General features: G+C 42.0%; 1 protein-coding gene across 1 annotated transcript in view; it reads left to right on the plus strand.

Annotated features, from left to right (window-relative positions):
* Positions 1–6,325: 6,325 nt before the first annotated feature.
* Positions 6,326–22,096, plus strand: part of GPC6 (glypican 6) — a 1,112,749-nt gene continuing 1,096,978 nt past the window's right edge. Inside the window, exon 1 of the mRNA XM_030312699.1 lies at positions 6,326–6,556. Within this exon, the coding sequence (XP_030168559.1) occupies positions 6,397–6,556 (160 nt within the window). The 5' untranslated portion in view covers positions 6,326–6,396. The remainder of the gene's footprint in view (positions 6,557–22,096) is intronic.

Consider the following 22,096-nt stretch of genomic DNA (forward strand, 5'->3'; position numbering starts at 1 on the left):
GATTAAGGAGGGCCCTTGTGATGAGCACCGGGTGACGTATGGAAGTGTTGAATCGCTATATTGTACACCTGAAACTAATATTACACTGTGTTAACTAAGTGGAATTAAAATTAAAAAAAAAAGAAGGTCATTGCTTATGGTGCCAGATGATCTGAAGAGTATGCACAGCTCCATTCATCTTTCACAAAAGCAAAGAACTGGAGAAGCGACTGCCAAGATGTATGGTTCCAATAATCTAGGTATGTCAAATTACTGCTTAGCTCCAGAATCATCTCTCATAACATTAATATCTGAATTTATAACAAGTAAGACAAGGTTAAATGATCCTCTTTTATGAACTACAAAAATGCAAGTTTATTAATCTGCTATAGGATTTTCATTTGTGTCACTCTCACATTTACATATCTCATTTGGAAATACTTCAAAAACACGTGAGCTTTAAATAATGACATTATTGAAGGCATCTATTAATATTGTGGGCCATAAAGTCAAAATGAAACTCTCTTCCTTATGTACAATAAGCTTTTCTAATGATGGCATAAAATGGTGCTTAGCCAGTATTACATTTGCCAAGATTGTTCCAAGGCAGAAAGTGGTCTTAACACCAATTTTGAAAGTAAATATTTTGTTACTTGACATTAAATGTACTTTATGACCTAAGATGTATTACTAGGCATGAATCTCACTTAGAATCAATAGAGACTGAGTTCCTGGATCATTAATAAATATAAAAAATTGAAAATAGCGTTTTAAATCATTGTAATGTCTTAACATATTTCCTATTTATACCTGCTTGAGGATTGTCAGTAATATTTCAAGTAAATATGAGTAATGCCTAAGAATGTATGACTTTCATTGTCTATTCTTCCAGCATACATGAAAAATACATATAATTGAATAATTAGAGCTCTTTCATTTCTCTTGCCTAAACTCTGACATCACCACTAGGCAAAACTCTGATTAAGCAGATCACACAATTCCGTCCACTGAACCCAAACAGCTCTGGCCACATTTGAAGAATATTGTAAGACAAGAAGAATCTGTTGTCCCTCAGTGTTTGGCTTTCCCCAAGAGATCATTAGCAACCCAGCTGGTCCTCATCTGCCCTAAAGATATAATTTTAATTGGTTTATATTAATACTGGGTGTACTCTTAACGCTCAATAAATGTTAAATGCACTATTACAATTTGGTTGGGTACAAACCTTGGCAAAAAAACAAAACAAAACAAAAAACCCCACATCATTTTCACCACCATTTTTCGTCATTATTCACCCAAGTTTACCTTTTCTTTCCCTGTTAACTCAGCAACCTTCCCATTATCCAGGCACCAGGCAAGCTACTGTTAAATTTCTGACAGCTTTTTCATTATAGGCTCTGTTTTTCAAGAGGCAGGTTAACTAAGTGATTTTGATTTGTGCCAAGTGAAGATGTGGAATAGACACTTGAAAACCATTCTCTTGTTTTCATGGGATTTCATTTGAAATTATTGGTCCTGCTTGATCTAAATGCACAAAAGAAAAAAAAAAACCCCAAAATTCATGCTGTTTCTCATTCATGCATTGGTATAAATGAGCAAAAGAATAGTAAATTCTGTAACTGTGTCTTTTTAAAAATTTTTATTTTATTTATTTAAATGTTTATTTTTGAGAGAAAGAGAGAGAGAGAGAGAGAGAGAGAGAAAGAGAGAGCACACAAGTGGGGGAGGGGCAGCAAGAGAGAGGGAGACACAGTATTTGAAACAGGCTCCAGGCTCTGAGCTGTCAGCACAGAGCCCAATGCGGGGCTCGACCCTCGAACCGTGAGACCATGACCTGAGCCGAAGTTGGATGCTTAACCAACTGAGTCACCCAGGAACTCTGTGTCTTTTTATTTAAATTCAAGGCTTTCAAAAATTAACAAGAACTTTCATACCACGAGGTTGTTATCTTACTGAGAAAAGTATTAACATCTATTTGTTTTCCATATATGAGATAATGGTAAGACGCCTTTACTGTATAAAACATGACCACAAGTGTTATTTGCATTTGTTGAAAGTGTGACATATTTATTGCAAAATAATGTCTTTTTCATCATAAAGAAGAACTTACATTTACTGTAGAAAACTTACAAAATGCAAATAAAACAGAGAAATGTTTAAAATTATCCTACAAATCATATCATACTGAATTTCAATCTCTTACCATGTCTAGTCTCTTTCTTCCTTGCAGTCTTAGAAGCTTCTTCTGGAAAGCATTCCCTGATGACCCTGCCCCCCTCTTCCACATGGAGCTACCACATTGAAATTAGTTATACCTTGATGTTTCCATATTCTCTCCATCCACTTCATATACAATTCCATGTGGTCTGGCATCCACCCCATTGTTTTATTAAAATGTTTCTGTTGAAGTTTCCAGTAAGGCTCTTTATCATTATCCAAGTACCATTTTCTCTGCCTTCCTTGTCCTTGATGTCTACCACGATTTGCTTCAGGACTGAAAATCTCCTAACATGGACGCCATGGTGCTACCTAATTTTGTTCTTTTCTTACATTTGCAACTAACCCCTGTCTCTTGCCTTCACTTCTCTTATTCTACCCTTAGTGTTCTCTATACATTTATATTGCTTTTATTTGTAAATAGCAGAATAACCAACCGATAGTGGCATTTGTAGTGGCACTACAAAGATATTTATGAATTATTTAACAAGAAGTTCAGAGGTTGGCAGTCCCAGGGCTGGTTTGGTGAAGCAAATAGGAAATTTAAAAAAAATCTAGGTTCTTTCCATCCTCTGTTCTTTGCCTGTTAGCAGTGTCTTGTCTCCTAGTCACAAGATGGTCAATTAGCTCTAAGAAGGCAGGAGGCTAAGATAAAAAGACCTTTCTGCTCCTATAGTTCTTGCCTTTAATCAGGGAAAATAATGTTTCCCAGAAATTTCCTTACATCTCATTCACCAGAAATTGGTCTTATGCCAATCTCTGAAGTATTTAATAGAAAAGGGAAAGGATTGCCATGGCTGGCTTAGGCCAATTGTGATTCATCTCTTGGTGCTAGCACAATGCCCCCAGATGCAATCAGACTTAGGGGAAGAAGGAAGAGCCCTTGACTGTGGAGTAGGCCATGGGCTGCTCTGTTTGCCTACTAACTATGGCTGCTTCTTGAGACTTAGTCCTTTTACCCTACAACTCAAAGTCTCTGAGGTTCCATTCATCTTATGCCCCAAAGGGGTTGTGAAAAACAGCTGGGGTGTGAAAACACTCCATAAACAAGAATCTTACTGTCCTAATAAATATACCATATTTTCTCAATGAGACTCACAATTTTAAAATGTCTTCCTTATTTTGTGTGTGTGTGTGCGTGTGTTGAACCAAAGACCAAATCATGCTAATCCTTCTGGGAAAATTTACCTTCACCTTCTTTCTATCTGCTACCCTCCTTCCTATTCTGGTCTCAACCACTTGAAAGCTTTACCTTTATGGCAGAGCTCTATGTGTTTCTCTTTCTTACCTTTCTTTTGCCTCTATGTGCTTGCTTCCTCTGGATTGATGTTCTTCAATGCCCTTTTTTCTTATTACATACAATGTAAACTCTACTGCTAGAGCTTAAGTCCTTCAGCTAACCTTTTTTTTTTTGGTCTAGACCAAATGCCAGCTTCTCCCTAATATGAGCTCTTTTCTTTCTAGTTAGGCTTTTTCTATGAACTTCCACGTCATTCAGTACTCATTCCAATACCTCATCTAGGCTGTGCTGTTGCCCTTAGCTGGAAAGTTGGACTTTGCCTCTTCCACCATGTCAAAAGTGTTGCATTACCCAACAAGTGGACCATGTAGGGGTTGAGAACACCTGTAAGGCAGGTTACTTAATTCTTTGGTCTGACTGGCATTCACAAACCTACTCTACGTTGTTTCATCCTCCTGATGGGATTAAAGTGATTTATTTATGCTTGATTAAGTTATAATTCCTTATGTACAATAACCTAGTTTTGTGTAGTTGCATTGAATGCTCATTGAATACTTAATGATTCATTGATTTTTAAATAATTTAAACCACATATACTGTGTTTTTACCCACCCTTCCTCCACCTCAAACATTCTTTTTATTGCATCATCTGCTATTTACTGCTAGGGTCAGGGTAAATGAAAATGAGATGATAGGGTACAGGTAACTGTACCTCTTCCTCAGGAGCGGACGATACCTATCACCTGGCTATGATAGAAAAGTGAAGTTTGAATGAAATCATGTCAAATATCATAGAAATAATGACTTGGTTACAGAAATTTCTATTCATATCGTCTTATCCTTTGCCCACAAAGACACTAGAGTATATTTTGTTCTCATCTCGATTTTACAAGTTGAGGAAAATGAGTTCAGTGACCTAAGGGTCAGCGAGTTAGCACAACATCATGAAGACAAAAATTGCACCAAAATTTTAGGAGAAAAACACGTATGTGACCATTGCTTTCAGAAAGAAATGTTTAGATATGGGGTTTTGAAGACGAGAAAGTCAATTTGTAAACAAGTCGGCTTTACATTTTTAAGCATTTCCATGGCATAAATGAGGTTGGAACTTGAGAGCTTTTCGGTGGAGTAAGAAATGAGGAATTAATCAAAGAGAGGAAGATGTACCTAATGTGTTGTGATGATAACAAATAGAAAACAGAAGGACTTAAATTTCATGAGTCATTCTGGTCATTAACAGCCATCATCAGAAAAACATCTTCATGTGTAGCTTTATAGATGCGCTCCATACAATTACACACTAGCCTATAGTAATTTTTGAGTAATGTGCTGATCTAATTACATTTGGCTTCACAAGTGTGTAAGCATTATCTTTTTTTTTTCTTTTGTCTTGGCTTTAATTACCTTAGTAGTTGCAGGAGTTTTGGGGCTCCATACCAGCTTTTGGTTAGCAGAGTGAATTAACATAAAAGAGTCAATAAGAAATTAACCTACCCTGAATTTTCATTTTTATCCCATTTCACAAAACTTGAGTGTAAGACAGGAAGAAAGTTAATTGATTCCCCAGTTCAGAATTCTGTCAACTTGGAAGAAAATGTTAAGCCCAGTATATGAGATTGGGGAGAAGGAAGAAGAAGTCACTTCCCTCCCCAGTACCTTCCTACGTGCAGCCCACGGACTCCTACCCTCTCGGTTTCCCATTGCTTCCCTGCTGTGTTTCTTCTTGGCTTTCCTGTTCCTCCACACACTAGAGATATAAGCATAATGATTTCTGATCCAAGATTGTGTAATATTTGAAATTAAAAAGGGTGAAATTTTGAGTCCCAAGCCAAAACAATTAAAAAAAAAACTGGTCTCGGTGTGCACAAACTGTCTTTAGAAAATAAACATAAAGCCAAACAGAAATGAGGCAATTAATTACAGCGATGGTTGTGCTCTGAAGCTCAGGGGTTCCTCTATGTTTATTTCTACGCGGGCTTTGTGTTTCAGTAGGTCATAAATTGTTGCTCATATTTAGAGCAACAACTGGAATTGCGTTGTCCTTTAAGTCCACAAAAGCATGGCTTAATAACAAATATGCCAATGACTTAAAATACTTTATCTTTCTAGATCACTTACTTCGGTCATTACAGGAAGCGTTTGAGATCAGTATCAAGGATGTGAAGGGAGTGAGAAAATAGAACCGCTTCCTTTTCCCCCTTTTCCTTCTACCGAGTAGCAAGAGATCCAGTCCAGGTTTTGCCTCCGACTCTGCCTCTGAATTTCGGCTGTGCTCCGTGTAGCACGTTTCTCCCTCTCCCCTCCTTTCTCCTTCCCTCTAGCCTCCAGTGTCTGTCTCCGGGATTTCTCTCTTCCTATTTCAGGAGGACTCTCACAGGCTCCCTCAGCCTGTGTGAAGCTGAGGTTTCCCCTGGATCCAGTATATCCCCAACACATACCTCCACGCACACGCGTCCCCAAGAACCCCGCGCTCGGCCCGGCACACACGCGCGCACACACACACTCGCGCTCGCCTGTCCGCCTCCTCCCTCCCCGGGAGAGCCGGCGCGCGTTCCCACCTTCGCTGCACCCTCGGGCGAGCCGAGCTCGCAGCGCTCTAGGATTCTGCCGCTCGGAAGTCGGATCGCAGCTCTGAACCCCCATGGTGGTTTTTTAAACATTCCTCTGCCTTCTCTCTCTCTCGTTTTGACTACACCGTTTTCGATCTGGGGGGCTAGAGGAGCAAAGCGGCTGTTTTCCCAGCCAGCCCTGGTTGGCTTGCCATCCTCCATCTGGCTTATAAAAGTTTGCTGAGCGCAGTCCAGAGGGCTGCGCGGCTCGTCCCCTCGGCTGGCGGAAGGGGGTGACGCTGGGCAGCGGCGAGGAGCGCGCCGCTGGCTCTGGCGGGCTTTCGGCTCGAGGGGCAAGGTGAAGAGCGCAAGGGCCCTGGGGTTTACCGAGCTGGATTTGCACGTCGCACCATGCCTTCCTGGATCTGGGCTGTGATTCTTCCCCTCTCCGGGCTGCTGCTGTCCCTCCCGGCCAGGGCGGAGGTGAAGGCTCGGAGCTGCGGCGAGGTCCGCCAGGCGTACGGTGCCAAGGGATTCAGCCTGGCGGACATCCCCTACCAGGAGATCGCAGGTAAGCGCGGGCGCGCGGCCCGGCAGGCTGCAGCCTTGGGCGACCGCACGTCCCCCCGGGCCGCCCGGCGCCCTCCTCCTTCCCCCTGTTGCTGAGTTGTTGGTGTTCACTTTCCGGCAGGGCTCTCCCGGACGCCCTGCCTCCGCGCCGGGCGGCGGATGCTCCGGCGGCTGTTCCCGCGGGGAAGGTGTGCGTCTCGGCTGCCTCATTGTGTGCACACGCGGGAGCGCCCTCTTTCCCTCCCGCCCGCTCTCCCTCCGCTCCGGCGCCCGTGCGCCCCCTTCGCGGCGGGCTCCGGCCGAGCGGGCCTGGGAGCTCGGGACGCCCGGGGGCGGCCGCGGCGCGAGGGCAGGTCGCCGAGCGGGGCGCCCACCCCGCGCCTCTCGCTCAGGCAAACTTGGAAGAACTGCGGCCGCAGTTTGCCCAGCGCCACAGTCTGAGTGGCGCCTTCCCCACTCCCGCCCTCGCGCCGGCGGGGGCGGTGGAGAGTCGCGGAGGGCTCCCCTAGCCGCTCGCTCCGCTCACCGGATCCTTCCGGGAGGCAGAGCGCACGGCGCCCGGGGCCGGGGGGCGGGCGAGGCGGGGGGACCCCACCGGGGGACCCGGCCTCCGCACGTCGGCAGTTCCGGGCCGGTTTGGGGAGTTCTCGGGCTGCCGGTTTCGGGCTTGGGGCGGGCTTTCGCGTTACGGGTCCTCAGTGCTTTCCAGATTGCGGTTGGTCACTAGTGGTTCGGGGGACACCCCCGGCGCGGCGGCCGGACGCGAGCGCGGTCTCGGCCGCCCGCCTGTTCTCAGAAGCCGCGCCAACTTAGGCGGGTGGCTCGCCGGTGGGTTTGTCCCAGGGTCCGCGGGCCCTGGGTGGCCCGCCGGCCGGGCCACTAGCATTCCTGCACCGGGAGCCCCCACCCCCTATCTCGGCGCCGGCGTGTGCGGAGCACTCGGTCTCCAACAACTTGTGCAGCAGCCCGAGTGCGTGTTTTCCGGCTCTTAGCTCCAACCGACTCGGAGCTTCTCCGGGGCTCTGTGAATGAAACGTGTCGGGGAGAGATAATCCTGTGGCTGCGAGGCAGCACAGCTGAGGGAGGCTGAGAGAGGCCGGGAGATGCTGCGAGGGCGCGGGCCGCTCACACCCGGCGGTTGAAGTCCTCAGTGACCTCGGATGGTCAAATCAAAACGCTAAATCTCCACCAGCCTCCCTGCATGTTGCCAAAGAGCTGGTCGATGAGGGCAAAGCTCTTTGCAGAGATCTTAAAACATCCCCGTTTCTATACGTAATGGAATTGGTATTTTACTACGGTTGATCTGCACACCCTGCAAGGGAAGGTTTGCACTTTTACCGAAATGAACACATTTATATAAATTGAAGCAGGGGGGGGGGGGGTGTGGAGATAGCCCATACACACGCCAACAGCGCCGAGCATTATGTACCGGGAGCCTTTTTCAATTCTGAGCCAGACGTAGCCAGCCTCTGGTGAGTCGGAGGCGGAACCTGTGGTGAATTATAAGTCCACTCTTCTATCCCTGTCACTTCTTCTCCCTTTTCCAGAACTCCTTAATTTGTTAATCAGTGAATGGAGAGCGACTGCCCCCACAGCTCCTTAAGTTTCTTAACTCTCCTTCCCCTTTGTCTACTGTTATTTCATTCTTTTTAATTAATTGATAAGGATCAGCTTTGCTTTTTTCTCCTCCCCAAATCTCAGGGAATTCAACTTTTAAAAGGTTTTATAGCGTGGCTCACTTCTTCGAGGAACTTTTTCTCCTCTAATCTGGGCTTTTTCAAAGTGTATCTTTTAAACACACAGATATTTCCCAGCATGATTTCAGATATGATATCTCAGAGAAGAAAATAGTTCAGTATTTTTAAATTGTTTCGGTATTCTTTAGTGGATTATGGGACTTTCAGGGGACTGCACTTCATCCTTGGCATGACGCAAAGCTCCTTAATATCAAAGTGAAGGTTTTCAGTGTAAATAGTTTCTGTACTCCCCATTTACTTTCCTGAGAACATTTCCAGTGGTTAAAATAAATCCTTCAGGAGATTTTTTAACTACAGGGCTTTTTGTTTTTTTCTTCCCCCTCCACCTCCTGACAATTACAGTGCTCACTAATTAGCTATTAAATTCTGAAACGTGCACTTTTGTTAAACTCACTTTCTAGGACTAAAGGGTACTGTTGACTTTGCCCTAACCCTGATGTGCTTTGATGCTGGTAGAAATGGTCAAGATAGAGGTCACTGTGGGGTCAGAGGCACATGTGATAGGAAAACACATGAAGTAAAAGATAATTGTGTGTGTGTGTATATATATATATATGTATGTATGTGTGTGTATATATATATTCACATATATATTCAACATGAATTACTCAATGCTACATGTTGTTGTTGGAATAACCACGGAGGAAATATGTCCCATTATTAAAGAAAAACACTCTTTGGCTCTTCCCTAGTTCTGATACTATTTACATTTCATCATCTAGTGTATGGTGGTTATCCTTTCTTTAAACTCCCTTTTCATCCTTTGCCTTGTTTGGACTTTTAAGGGTTTGCCTGAGAAATGGCGTATGCCATTAGTCTGCCAGGGAACATGAATTTAAAGGAACTGCTGTTCATAATTTAGATTCATGAGGGCTGTTTCTAATTGAAAGATATTTGCAGGTAGTTTGCCTGGTAAAATAACTGAGAAGTAATAAGGACATTATGCTTCATCATGACATTATTAAAGTTTTACTCAGAACTCACAATTGTGAAATAGTGTTGCCCTTTTCTATTCTAGGATAAAAGGGAGTTCTTCAAACTCAATAGATGAGGGGCTGTGATGGGTAATATATAAAGTTATACTCTCAGAGAGTGCGTGGGAGGCCTTTAAGGGCCAGTTTGCACCATCAATCTTCACTCAGTGCTGATTTTAAGCCATCCCAGGCAGATCAGATAGACTATCTGTCCTGTTTGAAAGACCTCCAAAGGGGAAGATTCGCGAGCCCCTCTCAGCATCCATTCTGATACTTCGTAATTCTTGTGGTATCGAAATGTTTCCACGTAACTAGCCCAAAGTCTTCCCAGTGTGCTTGCTTATTTTCTCCTGTTCTGTCTTCTGGGAAGGGATTGAGCAGTGAGTGGGTCAAGTTCTTTGTTAGGAGTGTTGTTTTGATCAAAGGTAGATATGAAACATTCCAGTCTTTCTTTGAGCGTCCATAATGTTATCTCATTTTCCCAGCCCGACTCCTCTTGATGGCTCTAAACTCCTAAAAGAACTCAAGAACTGAAAAGAACATCTGCTTCAAAGACCAGGCAATTCAGGGAATGCTGTTTTATGCTTACTGGGCCACTATCTTATGTCTTGAGCCTTCTTGGAGTCGTTAATTATAACCCCTCGGAGCTGACTAGTGGTGACTTATTGGCCTACATGTCTACTTTCTCCATTAGTTATCTAATGCAGTCGTATTTAACAATCCCTCATGTAGAAATTACTATGTGCCCAGCCCCTGTTTAAATATTACCTGCTCCTAAAAACATTAAACATTGCCTTATTGACTCCTTTTGGTAATTTTGTAGATATCATCATTATCCCCATTTTATAGATGGAAGGACTGAGCAACACAGAAACTTAAAAAATTAACTTGCCCAAGAATGACTCCGCTAGAAAGCGGTGAGGCTAGAGTTGCAACCCAGGCCATCAGTCTCCAGATACTGGAGTCGTAGACTTAATCCTGCCCACTGCCATTCCGCATTTGTTGAACGAATGTGTGCAAAATCAGTTCTTTCCTCACCAATAGGTATATATAGCCTGGTGTTACCAGTCACCAGGTGTATTGCCTTACAGTTCATGCTGAATAGTTTCCTGTTTACTTGCAACATCAACAGTTTTTCAAAATCACTTTGAATTTGAATTTTATGTTCTCGGGAATTGGCCATGCTGCCATCACTAAATTGTATGTGTGTGTATGCATTTCCCTGATTTTTTAATTGTATCTATGTAGTTACATAAAAGGTGGAAACTAAAGAACGTGTGTTGGTATTTTTCATCATTCTGGACCTAGCGGTTCAACAAAGTTTGCTGTAGGAAGTTATCATAGGGTAGTGGGAGGAGGGAAGCTTATCTCCACTGATGAGGAAAGAAGTATCGTTGTTTTCTCAGTATTTTGTCCCTTTTTGTGTCGCAGGTGTTTGGAGAGTTGGGCTACAGGTGGATAATAAAGAAAGCTTTAAACTTTTTCCCATCTCTTTAATATGAATTAATCTCAATACTCTAAAAATCTATTTCAAAATTCTATTCTATTCAAATCTATTCAAATCTACTCTCAAATCTATTTCAAAATTCTATTTCAAATTAAGAAAGAATATTCTCTTGTACTCTGCTGATGTACTAGTGACTTCTTTAAGTTCTTTAATTGTCAAATTTCAGAATATGTAATGCTTCATGTCACCTGGTCTTTGTACAACAGTCCTTTCCTTTCTCTGCTGGGTTTCTCAGGGAACCTGTCCTCCCTCCCTCTGCACCTCCCCCCGCCCCCCAACTAACTTAATACATTTGCCATTACTACCTTTTTTTTCCGATTTGCATGTAGATATCGTATTAACATAAACAGAAAAAAAGTGTTTGGCAACTTTACTCTTTTACACACACATTAAATACCCTAGTTTGAAATAAATTATTTAATTTCCACTTAACTGCCTGCTTCATAGATTTCTGATTTCTTTGCCCTCTCTGTAGTTAGTTGTCTTTAAAATTCTTCCGAAGAGCAGTGTGAGAGGTCTGAGTTAGCTGAACTTCAAATGTATTTTGTGTTTTGTTTTTTTTATGATTTGCCAAGTCACTAGATTTCTAAAAGAATTGCATTAATTCCAGGTATCAAGGCAGTCTAAACTCTGGGCTATTAGGCGTGCCACTTGTTAAACTCTTGATTTGGGAATTAATTTTAGAATTATCCTTGCAAACAGTTATCTTAGCTGATTTAATTAGAGGATAATATGTCATCATTGAGAACAAGAGTTCATTTGAGTTGACTGATACACTTTTTTACATAAAACTCACATCTTTAACTGTACCACATGGTTAATAGCTTGTGAGTAGAAATGTAGGCCGCTATCAAAAGTGATTTAAAATATACAGCACTATGTCCTTTAAAGTATTATAGTATAAACATTGCATTGTAATTTATGTAAGAGTGTGACTAATGTTCTTTTATGATTATGGGTGAGTTTTATGAACACTTACAAAATACAAAATTGAGTCCTTTTAAACCAAAGTGACCTACAATTCAGTCACTACATTTGTACAGAAATATGAGTTTAGGATAGAAATTGTAGGAAGGGAAATGTTGATAAAATAATTTATTAGCTTAGTCTTAGCTTATATTTTAAGCCTGCAAAAGACTTTCTTCCCCCTTAATTCACATCTCTCAAAAGACTTCTGGCAAGGCCAGCTGTCTTGACAGTATAAACAGAATACTGAATATTCTTATATTCATATGCTTGTATATGTCTTTGCAGACCAAATTCTTCTCTACTAAATTCTTGGTGCTTATATACGTCTTCGCAGACCAAATTCTGCTCTACTAAATTCTTGGTGCTTATATATGTCTTTGCAGACCAAATTCTGCTCTACTAAATTCTTTAGCTCACATGTAATTCAACTTTGCATAGTTTCATAGATTTCTTCAGTATTATTCAATTTTCAGTTATTTACATCATACTGTTTGAAAGTGTAATGGACTCCCTGGGATGGCATATTTGTAAATAAATGGTTTCATAGCAGTAAGTCTTGGTAAAGATTTAAAATTTCTAGTAGTCCTGAATGGCAGTATTTAAGAGCTTTTAATAACCTCGGATGAAAAATATTTTTTAAATGAATGCACCAGTTAGTAACAAAGAAAAATAGAAATCTGATTCCACATTTACACGTTATCCAGGTTGTCGATTTATTTTTATAACTCATTCTGTATTTTCTTTAGGCATTTCTTTTCCCCTCATCCAGTGAATATTTTTTGTATGCCTACTATGTGTAATTCACTGGGCCAGGCGCTGTATATAGGGCCACAGGGGATTTTAATCGCAGCAGGGAAATGGAAATTAAGGGACCACTCACAATCAAGGGCTGAGATACCGGCACTGTGACACAGTATTTAATCGGAGCATCTGATCTAATCGTGGGGTTAGGGAATGCCTTCTTGAGGAAGAGCAGTGGGCAGTGGGCTCAGGAGGACTTAGTACTTGTGTGGTTAGAAGACCCTGAAAGCATGAGAGGAGTTTGGAAGCTGGAGAAAACAGCCTGTGAATAGAAAGGGTGTGAGAGAGACCAGAGAGCCTGTGGGCCAGGTTAATGACTTGTATACAGTGTTCAAAGATGGCCCATGCAGCGTGACCCTATGGTTTACTTTTTCATCGCAGATACGGACCATTGGCTCTAAAAGCTGTGGGTGCTTAAGTCAAATTTTTATGCATCTGGTTGTTTTAAACACAGCCCAAAGAAATTGAGTTTTAACCAGTTAGACCCTGCCTGTTTTGTGTATCCTGCAAAGCTGCGTAACACCTGCCTGCTAGCCATTTATAGGATGAACCTGGGGCCTAAAAGAAACCAAAACAAACAAAACAAAACAACAACCGAAAATCCAAGCTGCTGCCCTCTCCACTCTAAGGCTGAACAACATTACCTAGATACTTAATCCCCTTTCCCTCTCCAGGAGTTCCTGAGCCTTCTCCCCTTCTGGTAGTGGCTACCCTCTGTTATGTCTACAAGGCTTCAAGCTATGAGGGACTTCCCCTCTCAGGCAGCTTGTCAAAGTGCAACCCAAATAAAGCTCTCTGTGTCTGGCTGCCACCTCATGGTCCTGTCTCTTTCCTTAATCAGCCCTGAAATCCTGGAGCTCACAGCGCTGACCTTGGCCTTCAGCCTAGGGCAGTGAGAAGCTATTGAAGAAGTGTTTCAATCAGGATTGGACTTGATTTGAAATGTTACCTTGGTCTCTTTCTAGAGATGGCTTTCAGGGGAGGAAAAGCAGATACAGGAAGAGGAGATGTTAGCTTGAACTAGAGCAGTGCCTGGAAATGGAATGAAGTAGAAAACTCAAGAAATATTTAGAAGCTGAGTGAAGTAAGTCAGATTGAGAAAGATAGATACCATGTGGTGTCACTTATATAGAATCTAAAAAAACGAACGAACAAAACAGAAACCAGATTCTTAGATGCAGAAAACAGATTGGTAGTGGCCACAGGGGAGGAGGGGCAGGGGGCAAGACGGTTAAAGGGGATCAAGCAGTACGAATGTACAATTACGGAATAAGTCTTGGGGATGTAATATGCTGCATCAGGAATATAGTCAAGGGTATCGTATTAACTTTGGAGGGTAATGGATGGTAACTAGACTTACTGAGGTGATCATTTTGCAGTGTCTACAAAGGTCAAATCACTATGCTGTACACCTGAAACTTATATAATATTGTATGTCAATTATACTTCCTTTAAAAAAAGAAATATTTAAGAGGTAAGTTTGGTATCACCAAAAGACCATTAATTAATCAAAAGTCATTCATTGGATATGTACTATGTGATGGACAGTGAGTACAAACTAGTCTCTGTATATGTGAAAGAGAGAGGTTCAGAGAGAGCAGCATGCATCCCAGAAACATTTTTGAGTTTACAAGGCCATGTAAATAACTCTGACATAGTTTATGTGTGCTTTTTAGTGGAGACAAAACTCAGTATCATTAAACCAGCATAGGATTGTTAAGAGTATCAGTGTGACCGAGAGAAAGAGATTTCCCAAATGGGGGGAGGGTGGTGAGTTGTGAGTTGTTAACTCACAGTTCACTTTGAGTTGTTAACTCAAAGTATAGAGTTTTCAAAATATATGTAACCAGCTGTGCCACTTTGAAACTTAAGTCACAGTTGTGTGGCCAAGAGAGAGATTTCCCAAATAGGGTGGGGTGAGTTGTGAGTTAACTCTCAGAAAGTATAGAGTTTTCAAAATGTATGTAATCAGCTGTGCCATTTTGAAATTTAAGTCACAGGTTTTTTGTCCTATGGGAATGTAAAAAAATAACTTAAAATTTTTACCAAAATGAAGAATTAAATTGTTACTTCACTCCCCAATATTTAAACAATGCTATGTCCATGGCATAAGTACCAAATATGTTACTGGTTGTAATGACTGGAATCATAAAATGAAGAGAGTTATTTGACCTTGCTGAGAGGAAGGGGTAAAATTTAATTTGGAGGATATTAGGGTTCTCTAGAGAAACCAAAGCAATAGGATACACATATAGATATAGGTATACATATGAGGAGATTTATTATAGGAATTAGCTCCAGAGGTTATGGAAGCCAAGAAGCCTCATGATCTGCCATATGTGAACTGGAGACCCAGGAGAGTCGAGGTGTAAGTCAGTCTGGGGCTGAAGGCCTTGGGTGGGGTGGAGTACTGTGGGGTAGTGGTAATAAGTCTCAGATTCCAAGGCTGGAGAACTAGGAGCTCTGATGTCCCAATGTAGGAGAAATGGATGTCTGAGCTAAAGAAGAGTGACAGGGAATTTGTTCTTCCTCCACCTTTTTGTTCTGTTTGGGCCGTGAAGGATTGAATAATGTTTCCTTACACTGGTCACTCCTTCTACTGAATCACATGCTAATCTCTTCCCATAACATCCTTACAGACACACCCACAGATAATGTTTTACCAGCTATCTGGGTGTCCTTTAAGCAGGTCAAACTGACACGAAATTAACCATCACAGGGACATTGAAGGATGCGTAGCAGTTGACAAACACTCATGAAAGAAGGCGGCATTTGGGGTGGGGTTAAATTTGTAAGGAAAGTAGTACGTTTGGAAGATACTACAGAAAGCGATCAATTAAGAATTTGTGAGAAGCAATATTGAACAAATAGAGTGGGGTTGTATTTTTGATGGGCCTTGAAAACCCTAGCCTTTATGTGGCAGGAAGTAGGTCATCATTCTAGGTTCTTGGCAGTGAAATGACAAGATGAAAGTATTGTTTTAGATTGGTCAAGCACTATAAACAGGATGGAATAGTGTAGGGATTATTAAAGGCCCAGGAGGCGGGAAGGAAGATAGCCAGGGGGCTGATTTAGATACTAAAGCCTGAGATGCCAAGGGCCAAGACGAGGTTAAGAGGTGAGAAGAAGGGGTGAGTGAGGTCAGCAGGGAAGAGGCAACATTAAAAAGAAAAAAAAAAACAACAACTGAAAAACTTTACTCCTACTACTCAGAAGTTCCAATAAAAGGGCTTAAAGAAGACAAGCCGTTGAAATTCTTGCCTGAAATCATCTGTGTCATTTAAGATACTTTTGGCAGCAGGTCACAAAAAATCCTGAATTGGCTGTCTTCCACAATCAGGGAAAGCCATCATTTCACATACGTTCCAATACAGAGCAGTTCTACGTGTGAGAGAGTGGGAAGTTAACACTATCATGAGGGTCTTGGGTTCTCTCCATCTTTTGTCTCTGCTTTCCTCATTCTACAGGTCAGCTCCATTACAGAAAGAAGATGGCTGCTGGAATACTAAGAGCCAAAGCTTCATTATGATGCCCAGAGGTACACAGTAGGGCTATTTCTTCCCATGTTTATCTCCTCATTGACGAGACAGATTAACTCAGAAGTCCCCCAGCAGATTTACCCAGCCTCTCATTCCAGAATTGCTTCCTGTGCTGGTGCCTGGAAGAGAAAGGAAAAGATCATGGCTGTTGACTTGGACCCATCGTGGCTACACCCTCAGACAGGGGCTGATGTTCACCTTCCTTAAGTATATGGCCACTGAATTGCTTGGGTAATATTCCTAAGAATCCCCAGGAATTGAGGGTAATGGAGAAGTTGAGAAGAATTACTCAGATTGTCTGAATCAATTACGTATTTGGCGTTCTTACTTGAGTCCAGTATTTCTCAACTCTGGCCAGCGGTGAACTGACACATGTTTAGCAGTTGGCTTTCAGGAGGGTAGGGTGTGGGAAGATCTGATTTGTAGCATTTGCCAATTTCTGTGCTATGTTCCCACCATGACGGATTTCAAGCCACTAACAGTTTAACAACCAGCTTACAAAATTCCTGAAAATTTAACAGCTGGCTCTTTTGAGTTGGAAAAAGCCAGGGCTGTCCTGGAATCATGTGAGGTAGCATTAAACAACAACAACAACAACAAAAATTGTGCTCCATCTTTAGATCCTCTGATTTAATTGGTCTGAGACAGGGCACTCTTTTTCCTGGCCTGCTCCCTCCCTTCTTCCTTTCTTTTTCAGTTTTCCCTAGTATTTCTGATGTGCATCCAGGAAAGGGAAGCAGTTAGCTAAAGCTGTGCTTCATAAACTTTATCAAACATCAGAAATACAGGAGGGCTTGTTAAACACTAATGCCTCGGCCCCACCCCCAAAGTTTCTGTTTTCATTGTTCCTGGGTAGGGCCTGTAATTTGTATTTTTTACAGATTCCCAGGTGATGCTAATGCTGGTCCAGGCACCATCTCGAGTCTCTGGGGACCAAACTCTGGGTGCATTCACTGTGGTTTTAAATACAGGTTTTTGTCAGGGTAGACAGTCAAATTTGCGCAATGATTTCTGTTATTTCTCATCTTGATTTTAAGAATCTCAACCCACCGAGTGTCTCTGATTCAAATTGCATTTCACTCGTCCTCCTCCCCCATTGCCTCTGACTTCTTTTAGACGCTCGCTTTGGCCACTAGGGGGACTAAGGGAAAGAAAGTGGTTGGAGCGGTTCAATCCAGAACTACCTACGCATGGAACAAAAGGGCCCCAACTCAGCTGCAGGCGCATATCTGCTTGAGTAGGAGAGAACCACAACATTGCTTTAAATGGGAACTGGTTGACGTTTTCAGGTTTTTTTTTTTTTTTTTTTTTTTTTTAACTGTAGGATCCCAATTGTTCTTTGCTAATGTGACAGGCTCTCTTTGGGTATGGCTCGTTTCTTTGGGGAGGTTCCTATTCAGAAGATTTTTGGGGAAGAGTGATTCCGTTTCCTTGCTCCTTTGAGCTGTTTTTCCTGGACTAAATGCAGATCTAGCCATTTTTTCTTGACCTCTAGACTCTTATGCAAGGAGACTACATTTAGAGCTGGTCAGTCTTCATTTTTATACACATTCTATTAAAGATGTAGCATAATACATTCAGGGCATGCACACCTGTGTTCTGTAGGCTTGATTGGCTGGTGTGTTTGCTCCTTATTACAGTCCTTGGATTTCTTGAGAAATTGGCTTCCTCTTTTGTGCCCCCAGGACAGCTGAGATTAGCAAGGGCTAGTGCTCCTCAGCTGGATTTCAGAGAACTGGAGGTGTTTCCTCCTAAGGTTGCAGTAAGGTTGAGGCAAGTATTTTCTTTGCAGAGAAACTACTTTGAGGTCTGCTTTTTAAAATGAATAATTTTCAATTATTTTCTTAATGGGTCAGAGTAGCTGAAAGTCAGTTGCACCTTTGAAATGAACTTGCTTCTATGCTTTTAGATTTATAGAGATTTTTAAATGACAGGACTTAACTTTTTCCTGAAAAAGCAAGAAAATACTTTTCCCCATACTTTAGCTGTTTGCTTATCCTATTTTCTTCTAAATCCCAATGATTGGGAGTTTTTAAAACTTAAAAATGATGAAACTTAATATGCCCAGCATCTTTTTTCCTTTTTTACAGCAAAAGGTTTAACAAATGGTTTTGAAGAATTTAAATGATCTTTGACACATTGGGAGCTCTATTTGGAAAATAAGGTATTAATAATTTGGAAATGTAGGATTCTGAGCACTCCTTGATCTAATACAGCTTTTCCTCTAGCTATATATTTATATTGAACTTAGGTAACATAGTTTACTCTTACTTTTACATTATCAAGTGCTAATGTGTGAAAGGCTTTTATTGTACTTTTACTACTCATTTGATTATGTGGTGTCTTATTTAATATTCTTACACAGACTTGGGGGTATTTAGACATCAGGAGGTCAAGTACTACGTTAAAAGCATAGGCCAGTTTTTATATGACTGCAATAAAGAATATATTCATTTCACTTATATTACCACATGGCTCTCATAAAAAAAGGTCAGTTTCAATTGAATATAAATAGGTTACAAATGGCAAATCTTATGTCATCAACAACAAAATTATTATGGATAATTCCTTTTCAATGACTCCCTTCCCTTCTTTAAAAAAATAACTTGAAGGTTTCATAAAATCATAGATCCTTATGATGTTTTGAACAATAGACACAAAATTATATAAATCCATTTTTTTCTTTAGTCAAGAATACATATAATCATACTGAAATTCCAGTTGAAATAGCAATTCAAGTGCATCACAGATTCACAGCAAAAAATTCCATGAAACTATACTTTTTCATTTTGTTGTTATATTAATTTAACAGATTAACTTCGAATCAATTTCTCAGCCTGGGGTTATTGATGTACAGATAAATATTATTACAAGAAGTTACATGCGAAAATGTAGGCCGATTGCTATGATTTAAGAGTGGCAGTTTATTCTTATCCAGAACATAGTAAATTATAGAAAGGTTTTCAGTTTCTCCAAGGGTTGACTATATATAAAAATACAGGTTGTAATGATCTTAATTCTGTGTGGTAACTAAGGTTGCATTTTATAACCGGAATGACAAATTCCTACAACTGAAAAACCTATACGCATTTTAAAGTGAATTTTAACCTTCCTTGCCATTCATTTGGGTAAAGTACAACTCTTGACAGGCCATCGTTATTCCCCTGAAATGTTTATTTTCAAAAGTGTGACCTTGTATTTGAAAAAAGTTTGTAAATGCTCTGTGTTCTGAAAGGCTTTGAAACAGTATTATTTGGGAAAAATGAGCCTCGCTCACAACTACTATAATCAGGAAAAATAGAAAGATGGAATACGAATCAGCGAGAGCAGCCTGTTCTCGGATCCACGGTTCCTAAAGCTATCTTCTTTCAGGGTGACGATTCGATTCCCATTTTAACCTAATTAAGCAGTCGAGAGAACCAGTGTCCTACGAGATAAGCCCGGAGGCTCCTGGAAGCCCCGGGCTGCTCATTACCTCCCAGGCACTGCCAGGGAGCCGCTGCCCGGGACTTCTGGAAGGTGCCACGGATGCCCAGAAGGAGGCTCTGGTGTGCAGCGCCAGCCCGTAGGTATACCACCTTCGGCCACATTTCAGCCCTGTTACTGTGGAATTGATTTTCACGGCTCGTGACAGAAGCTGTTTTCAGCCTTTGAAAAGGAAGTAGCTGGGGCTGATCCTCCTAACACAAACAGCAAATTGCTCTGTGGCTTTCATAGCATTGGAGGTCTGTTACCTTAAGGTTCTAATGGCCTTTTAACAGTGTTTCCAGCTGAGCAGCAGATGTAAAGGATACTGAACATTGAAAGCACTGTTCTTTTTTTTCCTCCTCCCTGAAAGAATCATTTTTTACAGATATTGTACCAACACCGTATCCCAGGACCTATTTGGTGGCATGTTAGATTTGAAAGATGGAACCAAATCACAGGTGAAGTCTTGTCAATACCATCGGCCCGACCAACCTTACTGGGCTGTGTGTCCCCATGTTCCTGCTCATCGGGAACCGGGATCGTGTCACCATTAGTAGGGGCCCATTTGGTGATATCTCATCAGGGAGAAAAAAATAATTAATGGAACCCCATGAAGCCTCTAAAAGTCCTGATACTTATTTTAAGTTCGTTTTCATCCTAAACATTTCAGAAATACGCTACAAACAGTGCGTTCGCCTTTTAGAATTCTATCCAGTCTCCCTTTGTTTTGCCTTTCTGTTGTTTCGGGTGTTAGTTCTGTCTTTCTGTTGGTTAGGGTATGAGATGTTCCTGAAGGAGAGCTATGCCTTCCCCGCACAGTGTCCTTGAAGGCCTTTAAACGAAGCTTTGGTCTGTTGAAGAAGGGTAGCATTTCTTGTGGACTTTTGAGGAAAAAGTTAAACATAACTGAGGGACACTTGTCGAATTGGACGTTTTTTACTTTTTAAAAAATAAAAATTTCTTCAAAAGAAGTAGGGGCGCCTGGGTGTGGCCCAGTCGGTTAAGCATCTGACTCCTGGTTTTGGCTCAGGTCATGATCTCACGGTTCATGAGTTCGAGCCCTGCATCGAGATCTGTGCTGACAGCGTGGAGCCTGCTTGGGATTCTCCCTCTATCTCTGCCCCTCCCCTCTCTCATAGGTGCACTCTCTCTCTCTCTTTTACTCAAACTAAATAAATAAACATTTCAAAAAATAAAAAATTAGAGAAATAGCATGTCTTTTGATTTCACTTAGGTCCAAGCAGTGCTTGTATTTGAGCTTTCCAGTGGTAACTCTGCGAGGTAAGAGCAGAACAGCCATGCCAATGAGTCCTCACCCCTCACTCCAGGAACTGACCTGTTTTGAAGCTTTTGGAGGGACCCTTAGGAAGTATGTGAACTGCCACCATTTTCCCCCCAAAGTTGAAAATACGCATAACTTGAAACGCTACAGTGAACAGGTGATGTGACTAGACGCGCAATTCCTTCCCTTTTTGTTCCTCTTCTTCCTCCTACTCCCTCTCTTGTGCACTCACATAACCCATGAGAAAAAAAGTATTAGCATGGTCTAGTATTTAAAATTTAGTGTGGTTAGTTTAGCTCTTCTAGGTAACAACGTGTGGGAAGCTTGCTCTGGCGCTGTGGTTAAGCAGAGACTGGCTTTGAGTCCGGGCTCTACCGCTTAGCTCTTTTGAACCTGTCCCTGCCTCTATTTTGTCCGTGAACAGGGATAATAACACAGAGTCCCTACCACTCATCGTTGTGATTGTATTAAATGAATTAACATTTATGAAGTTCTTAGAATAGCGGCTGGCATACAATAAAGGCTATATACGTGTTCCTCACATAACAAATAATAGATAAGAAGATCAATCCCTTGATGAGGGTGGGGAGTAACACGGGAAGAAAGGGGAAGAGTGAGTTTCTATGGGCTCCTCCCATCTCCAGGGCTAAGCCTGGCCTGTAGGCACTGCTAACGTTTGGGGTTGGCCTGCCAAGTGATCTGCTCTTGTGCAACTTGGGAAGGAACCGGTAGCCCCCTTTCCTGGAGTACTCACCCTGATGTTGGATTTTTCTGGCCCCGTAGGCCTCCTGAATCACTGGTTTATTCCTCACCTGGCTTCTAGAACTTTGATCACCTTCTATGGTGGGAGCGTGACACGCTTTCTGGTCTGCAACTCAGTGACATTCTGAATCTACCCAGGAGGGCACTGGAGACCACTGGGCCAACCTGTGCCCCCCGCCCCCCAGGTGTGGGTGTAGCCCTCCCTCTGAACATCTTTGCCAGCAGTCCACCAGGCAGTCTCTTTACAGATTCCGAAACACTTAACGCTAGGAATCCCTCATCTCTGTGGCTTTCCTGTGTTGGTGGGAAGCTCCGAGAGGAGAAACCGGGAAATGTGGCGAACCTCCCTTCTTCATATAGATCCCCGGGGCAGGGATGGGTTTGCTACCTGTCCTCTTTCTGGCTGGACCTCAAGCCCTTTATCCAGGCTTGGAGACTTGTCACCAAAAGAGGTCAGAGAACAGACACTCATAGCTTTGGAG

Source organism: Lynx canadensis, chromosome A1 (genome assembly GCF_007474595.2).
Source record: "Lynx canadensis isolate LIC74 chromosome A1, mLynCan4.pri.v2, whole genome shotgun sequence".
NCBI lineage: Eukaryota > Metazoa > Chordata > Mammalia > Carnivora > Felidae > Lynx > Lynx canadensis.